Source organism: Rhineura floridana, chromosome 11 (assembly GCF_030035675.1).
Source record: "Rhineura floridana isolate rRhiFlo1 chromosome 11, rRhiFlo1.hap2, whole genome shotgun sequence".
NCBI lineage: Eukaryota > Metazoa > Chordata > Lepidosauria > Squamata > Rhineuridae > Rhineura > Rhineura floridana.
The window spans coordinates 35,010,601-35,018,165 of NC_084490.1; the positions used below are offsets into that span (position 1 = coordinate 35,010,601).

The 7,565-nt window shown below is 44.6% G+C and overlaps 1 protein-coding gene across 1 annotated transcript; it reads right to left on the reverse strand.

Annotated features, from left to right (window-relative positions):
* Positions 1–1,854: 1,854 nt before the first annotated feature.
* On the reverse strand, positions 1,855–6,338 carry LOC133367908 (olfactory receptor 13G1-like). The gene is made up of 2 exons (XM_061591995.1): positions 5,585–6,338; positions 1,855–2,051 (listed from the first exon to the last, which is right to left on the reverse strand). Exons 1-2 carry the CDS (start codon positions 6,336–6,338, stop codon positions 1,855–1,857), a joined length of 951 nt encoding a protein of 316 aa, XP_061447979.1.
* Between the last annotated feature and the right edge of the window lie 1,227 nt (positions 6,339–7,565).

Sequence of the window (7,565 nt, forward strand, 5' to 3'; positions counted from 1 at the left end):
CATAGGTATGGCAGATTTTGGAGTGCACGTTAGCACCTGAGGTCGCAGCTTCTGATACTGCTATGTAACTGGGGGTTCCCTTAACCGGGGAATATGGAAGATCCTGCCCCAGTGTTCACCTTTCTGGGTACCAAGATTAACTCTGGGGGCCCAGGGCTGTGGGCTGCCTGGGGACAAGATTGAACTATTGCAGATTAGGACTCTAGATTTTCATGGGCCATGAATGTGTTTCCTTTCTGCCCTCCAGGTATTAGGGGTCTTTTACGGTGGGTTATGATGCCATGGCAGGGTTTTCACAGCCTCACTACAGGTTTGGGGTTATGGCTGCTTTAGGCGCCGACCTGGCTGTGTGGCCCTCTTTCCTGCAGCTGCAGGCCTGGATTAGGGAGGGGTTAACTAGGGGATTCACCTTTCATTAACTCTTTCCGGTGTGTTGGAGGTCAACTTATGGGCAAAAAGGTTCATGGCCATGGGCCAGGTTTTTGTAACTCCCTTATATTTAGGAACACTAGGTTTAAGGCCCCATGTATGTTCCTTTGTTCTTGGGGAAGTTTTGGCAGTTCTGTGCAAACCACACATTGGGAGCTTGGGGAATGGAGTCAGAGATGGCCATAAGCCTATGGGATTTACGGGAGTTCTGGGCCGCAGGTGCTGTGCAAAGGTGGCCTATTCCTGTGCATTATGCATTGGAATTCCCGTGGATGGTAGAAGTAAAAACCTGTTGGTCAGTGTGCTACAAGGTATGTGGGCGGAGTCGTCCTTTCAGGCCAAGGCAGAGGGCTATCATGAAACACCCACATACCCCTGTTTCTCCCCACCTGGGAACATTAGTCAGGGGGATGCCTGGTGGTCCTCACCCTTCAAAGTTTGACAGTTGTGTGCAGTGGCCCTCACTAATTTGGAGCCTTTCGGGTGGGGCAGCGGTTGCTGAGGCCAAGTCAGACTCTCCCCTATGAGCCTGTGGCCGAGGTTAATGTTTCAGGCACAATGACTGGTGCAAGGGTCACACCGTCATATTATCCTGCCCCAGGACTGGACAGCTGCCCTGTGAGGGAGTTATAGTGTTCTTGGATACAGGCATGGTTGTCTGATATACAGAGGAGAGATCTCCCCACATAAAGTTCAGTTTGGCATCCAAGGCCTTGGAGCAGCCCCCACGGGGGTTTTAAGGGCATGCTTCTCCAGAATTTGAGTTGCCTACATTATAGTGGATTTGCCCACCTGGCACAGTTTATCTTGTGAGGGCTTTGAGACTTTCCTGGGGGCCAGGGGATCTAGAAAAGGATATTTATTCACCCATGCAAGTGAGGATACCCTCACAAATAACAGTTTGAGCTCTCACAAAGTGGCCCTTGCAGGGGCTAGGGCATGACCCCTCAGAGTTTGGAACCCAGTCTCTTGGAATTGGAGCTGCTTCTGTGGCAGCAGGTCCTGGGTTTTCCCAGGTAAAGGTGTAGGCCTTTGGATGCTGGTCCTCTGGTGTTTATAAGGGCTATATCCGCCCCTTTTAAAGGGCCTGGGAATTCGGAAGCCTAACAAGTGATAATTATTTTGACAGGTTGCTGGATGGGGATGGAGCAGATGCACATCCTAATATGGGGCCACAGCAAGGTGTTCTGGACAGCCCGGAGGGCCGCAAAATTGAACATGGGATCACAGTTGGGCCTCAGTCGATGGGCTGCAGTACAGTGGCTTGGTCGGAGAGGAATGCGTTGGGATGGGCTCCTACCCACTTTGTTCCAGCAAGGTTCAATGCAGACGGTTCCGCATGTGGTGGTCATTCCCCAGGGGTGGGAATGACCTTAGTTACTTGAGGGAAGACCCACAAATGGCAAGCATGTGAGGACATGCAGTTTATAAGGAAGCGTTGGGCTTCAGGTTGTCTGCTACGGTCAGACATCCTCCTTCCACGCGGAGAGTGGTGTGGTGTGGGGACCCCAGGAGGATAGCCTGGCACCGAAGAGAGTCAACCAACAGATTCGGTTCGTTCTTCTTGGGGATGTTGGGTTGCCCATTTCTCATCCACTGATACAGCATTCTAGGGTTGAACTCTACAGAGCCGATGGCATTCACCTGTCAGATACAGGAAATGACATATTTTTGCAAGACCTGCAGAGGAGTCTGCTGGAAGTTCTTCTGTGCAGTGGGGAAAAAGGGGACTAAATAGAGATTTGTACCCTTTTGTGGTGGTAAACTGCAGAAGGGGAAATAGGTAACAACAGCTAGGTGACCCCCTTAAGCACCTTTGGAGGTGATTGTTGGTTCTGGAGGCCTGTCTCTCAGGGTTTTATGGCCCAAGGGCAGGATATGGGCTGCTTTTGGGCCAATGTACCTCATCCACCTGAGGGTTCTACAGCCCCAGGGATTTGGTGATGTGGGAAGGCCTCCCTACTCACCTACAAGGTGTGGCCGGGGCAGGGGGTAAGCAAAAGGGGCTTGCCCTTTGCCCCAGTAGGGGCTGGTCGCCCAAGAGCTGTAGGGCAAGCTGCTTGCCTATAGTTAGTTCCCACACTTAGGTTTCACCTCTGCAGGTCACTTTATAAGTTTTTGGTTGTAATTTAATAAAGTGGCCCTTTATTCAACCATAGCTGCTGTTGTCTGCATATTATTTCACCCATTGACTGCAACTGAAGCACATGAATCTCACTACAGATCATGGGAATTGTAGTTTGTTAAAGGTGGTTGGAACTATAACTTTGAGGGGGAAACTACACTTCACATGATTGTTTGGAGGACGTCATGCACTTTAAATGCGAGTTGGGTGTGCTTTAAATGTATGGTGTCGATCTACTTAATAAATGTTGCCTGCATATAAATCATTTTAATTACATTTTTAAAAAGGAAATCAGCTAAAAGTTTACATGGTGACCATGGATTACTCACCATCTCTCAGCCCCTCAGAGTGAAAACAACAGAGGGGGACTATGACCACTCCGAGGCAGAAGGGCACACTTAAAATGTAGAGAAAATAATCATGTACAACCATAGTGTGGAATCAGATACATATTGAGATGTAGTATGAAGAAATATGTATATACCATAACTCTCAAATATGTTTATTATTTATACAACCTGTAAAGATACTTACAGTATAGTGCACTCGTATGCATGTTTATTAAGAAGCAAGCCTAAATGTATTCAATGGTTTTTTTTCAAACAGGGAAGCATGCACAAGTCTGCAAGCTCAAGTGATAAGGAACTTCACTCATCCACACCAAAATTGAGAATCATGCCACTTCAAGCTGTTCTGCAATTTTTTCATACTTCGTTTATTGTTACTGGATTTTAAATGGATTTAGTTCTTGTTGTGAGCTATCTTGGTTTCCAACCCTACCTCACAGGGTTGTTGGAAAGATTCCATATACAATCACACTGGAGATGTAAAAATACATATACCCCATATAATAGTTTATTGTCAAAACCAGTTGGTCATTGCAGAATATGTTTTTTTTAAAAAAACAAAATCAATATTAGTTTCCTTCCAAATAAAAGCAGTGACACCTAGGAAATCCCTGCCTAATTGTTTAAAAAAATAGGATTGGAGGAGGAGAGAAAGATTTATAACACAAATACAGACCTGTGCTATGTTCACTCAAAACTGCCATTGATTACACCATAATCTACAACCATGTAAGTCCTATTTAATTCAGTGGGGTTTACTCTCAGTATGTTACCATTGTAAATTTACTCCCAGAAAAGTGAGCATAGGATTAAAGGTTCATATTTGGGAGGTTTTCAAAATAGCCTATGAATTAGACAAATAAACTGCCCTCTTCAACAACCCAGGAAAATGTAAACAAGTTGCATGTACACTTCAGTTAAAATTTTATTTAAAAATGATTTGAAAGATAAAATGTATAATATCCTTTTAAAGTACTTTCAAAAACCTTGCATATACACTTCTCTTATAATTATAACTGAAATTGTGTAAAGTAAACAATTACCTACCAAGATCCTGCTGTGATTTCTTTGTTCTACAGCTCCTGACAGGGACTCAGAGAGAAGGGGACTTGTGCTATTGCTGAAAGGTATAAACCAGAAAAAGAGAACAGCTTTCTGGCCTTGCAATGGGTTCTCGCTATTGCCTGGAGGTCAACAAATGCTTTGTCAATCATAACCCTGACATCACTTATTGGCTACAAGCCTGAAAGGGCAGGGTTAGGGCAGACAGCTGCAAGCTCATTTAACAGAGGTTGCAGGGTGGCGTGGTGGACATTTTGGTGTATATCTCTTGAATTAGACCACCTGGAAACTTTGTTTTTAAAATGAAAGCTGGGAGTCCACAGATTGGAGTAAATCACCCAGAGACCCAGAGAGAACCCCAAAAATATATATCTGAGCCAAATCTGGAGACATGGCAACTCTACACACCATGCACTTAAAACACACCCAACACACATTTGGGAACTATGATTTTCCCCTCACACAGCTACAAATTTCCCATGAATTTTTTGAGTGAAGTCATGTGCTTTAAATGTATGGTGTGGACCTGCCTTCCCTCATCATGTAGCAGGAGGTGCCAATCTATTGGAGTCCATGGACACATATGCAAAGTGGAGAAACTGTCTTGCAGTCAAGCACACACTGCAATCTGTTTTACTGGCTAAGTACAGCAGGAGCAGGGGACTCTGTGGATGCCAAGGAAGGCCTCTGAAGGTGCATGTATGTCCACAGCTGCAACATTGGTGACCCTTGGCATCTATCAAAGTTGCATTTTTACATGGAGTACAAGAAAAAAGTATGTGGGAGTTTAATAGGAACAGTTATCAGAGTCTGGCATTTGGGAGCACTACATATTTCTGTGACCATGATAAGTGGGTCAATAAATAAAGAGGTCATGATCAGTCACATCTCAGGGCAATGACAGCTTATAAATGCAACTGTCTCCACTTTGTTCCTTGTCACTCACTCAGGTGTCTCCAACATTTTTGCTTGAAACCAGCCAGATTTCTTTCCAACATGATGAGGGATCAGGGTGGAAGACAGGAAGGAATGTGGAAATATGTTGGTTTCATGCCTCCGAGCATTTATAGGCTCCAGGCTTGAGAAAGAACACGATAAACCTAGTCAGGGGCCTTAGACATAGGATATATGCAGGAAACACTACTTTGTGGCAACCCCAACATTACTTATGAAGAATTCCTGTGTCAATTGAGTCACGTTTTTTCCACTTCAAAATCCCAGCCAGTAATAAAGAGGAACATTTTAGGATCCATTTGGATGTATTTTCACTGAAAAGCTATTATGCATACAGATTGAAGAAAGCCTGAATTTTATGACCCACAATTGATTCCAAATCATATGTTGCATTTTGATTGCACATGAACAATCCAACAATTTACTTCTGCCAACTTTTATCCTGTTCTGTTCCTGCCCCTAACAACAACAACAGCAGCCGCATTGATTTTTGCAGATCAGACTTGAGGTCTCCGGAGCAACCTGACTCTTTCAATAATTGTCTTGAGTGCCTCTTTTACTTCTTTGTTTCTCAGAGAATATATGAGTGGATTAACAACTGGGGTTACCACTGAATATAGGAGAGAAACAAATTTGTCTAGAGAGTAGTCTGAGCTGGACCTTATACCTGTATATGTGTAAATGACTGAAGAGAAGAAAAAACTCACTACAATGAGATGGGAGGAACATGTGGAGAAAGCTTTCTTCTTCCCTTCAGTGGAACGGATTCTGAAGATAGCTCTCAGGATAAAGCAGTAAGATGTTATAGTCAACCCACAGGTACAAATACCATAAAACACATCTGCCACAAAAGTCATCATCTCATTCAGGCTGGTGTCAGAGCATGACAGCTTTATAACTGGGGGAAGATCACAGTAGAAATGATCGATGATGTTAGAATTACAGAAAGACAGCTGCAGCACAAGTCCAGTATGAACAGAAGAATTGATAATCCCAGCAGCCCATACTGCAATGGCTATGGCAACACACACTTCCTTCCTCATGATGACTGTGTACTGCAAAGGATGGCAGATAGCAGCATAGCGGTCAAAAGCCATAAACGAGAGGAGAAAAAGCTCTGTTCCCAAAGCCACTAGGAATAGATACATCTGTGTAATGCAGCCATAAAAGGAGATGGTGTTTCTGTGGGTCCAAAGAGTCTGGAGCAACTTTGGAGTTGTAATTGAGATAGAAAATACATTCACAAGGGACAAATTGATGAGCAGGAAGTACATGGGAGTGTGGAGTTTCCTGGAAGTGCATATGGTAAAGATGAGGATGAGGTTATTAGCTAAAGCAGTAGAATAGATGAATGCAAATACCCCAAAGAGAAGTGTCTGTAATTCTGCAGAGCTAGTGAGACCGGCCAGTTTAAACTCCATCGTAGCAGACTGGTTCTTTATTTCAGTATCTCTGATGCCAGTGTCCTAAACAGATAAATTGTATTGTAAATTGCATTAATTATCATCATTCATACATAGTTCATACCTTTCTCCATGGATGATAGTCCATCAAGTGGTTTATGTGCTCTACCTCATGTCCATAGGCAAGAAAAGCAGCAGAATTGCTGGGAGTAGGTCAGCTCACACATGTGATCTCCCCAGTCTTTTCCTACCTCTTCATCCTAGACGGTTGAATTTCTCTTCTCTCTGTTCATAGTGAAGCTTAGTTTTTGATCTCTACTCTGTTCTTTTCCCTTTTCCTTGAGCTCCTACTTGATAAGTGTGTTTGTTGTCTTCAGTACCTGTTTAAAAAAGAAAAAGACATTTGTCAGTGTCTTGGAAGTTTTCCCCCGTTCTGCTTCTCTCCATTTTCCCCTGCTTTCATTCCTTCCCCGCCTGGGCTAGTCAGAGCAGGAAATAGGGGCTTGTTTCAAGGGCATAGCCTGGCAGAATTAAAGCTACCTGTACACCCCCCGCACCCCAGCAAGGTGTGAGTGCGTGTGAGGTGCTCTGTGGAGAGGCTCTCTCCATACTCCAGCAAGACGTTTGTGAGTGAGAGTGAGTGGAAGAGTGAGCAATGGCAGCTAGCGATATCTTGCCTCAAAGTAAATGGCCTGAGTCTTCTGCAGGTTTCCCAGCCATAAGTGAGACAGCGTTGCCAGCACGCTCCGTAGTGGACTGCGGATTATCTCAGCCACCAATTCATAATGCTTTCAAGAAATCCAAGCACTTAGCAGGGACACTAGCAGATGGTTCAGACATCATCACCGTACCATCAGACCCCGCCAAAAAAAGAGTGGCTGCCATTTTGGAAGTGGTCCCCTAATTTGCCACCTCTAAAAAGAAAGCTAAAACTGCTCCCTCTGCTCCCTCAGGGAAAGCTCTTTTCTCAAGCTGGCCAGCTCCTTCTCTGCCTCCAGGGGGGCCAGGGACTATTACAAAGCCCAGTTCCAAGCCAGAGCTCAGCACTAGCAGCTGCAATCAGCACACTGTAAGTTCTCAAGCTATTCAGGAGGGCTGTACAACAGAGCTAGAAGGCCTCCCCCAAAATTATTTTCTACCTTCTCCTATATCAAGCTGCCCCATAAATCATCAAGCGCTAACAGAGGCAGTTTTCCATCTTCTTCAAATGTGGGTGATAGAGGAGGTGCTGGTAGACAAATGGTT

Excerpts from the sequence above, each read along its gene's own strand:
- LOC133367908 (XM_061591995.1), bottom strand. The coding sequence starts at position 6,338 with ATGGAGTTTAAACTGGCCGGTCTCACTAGCTCTGCAGAATTACAGACA. Across the intron at positions 2,052-5,584 it reads AGTCATTTACACATATACAG|AGTTCAACCCTAGAATGCTG; the intron begins GTATAAGGTCCA and ends TCGGCTCTGTAG.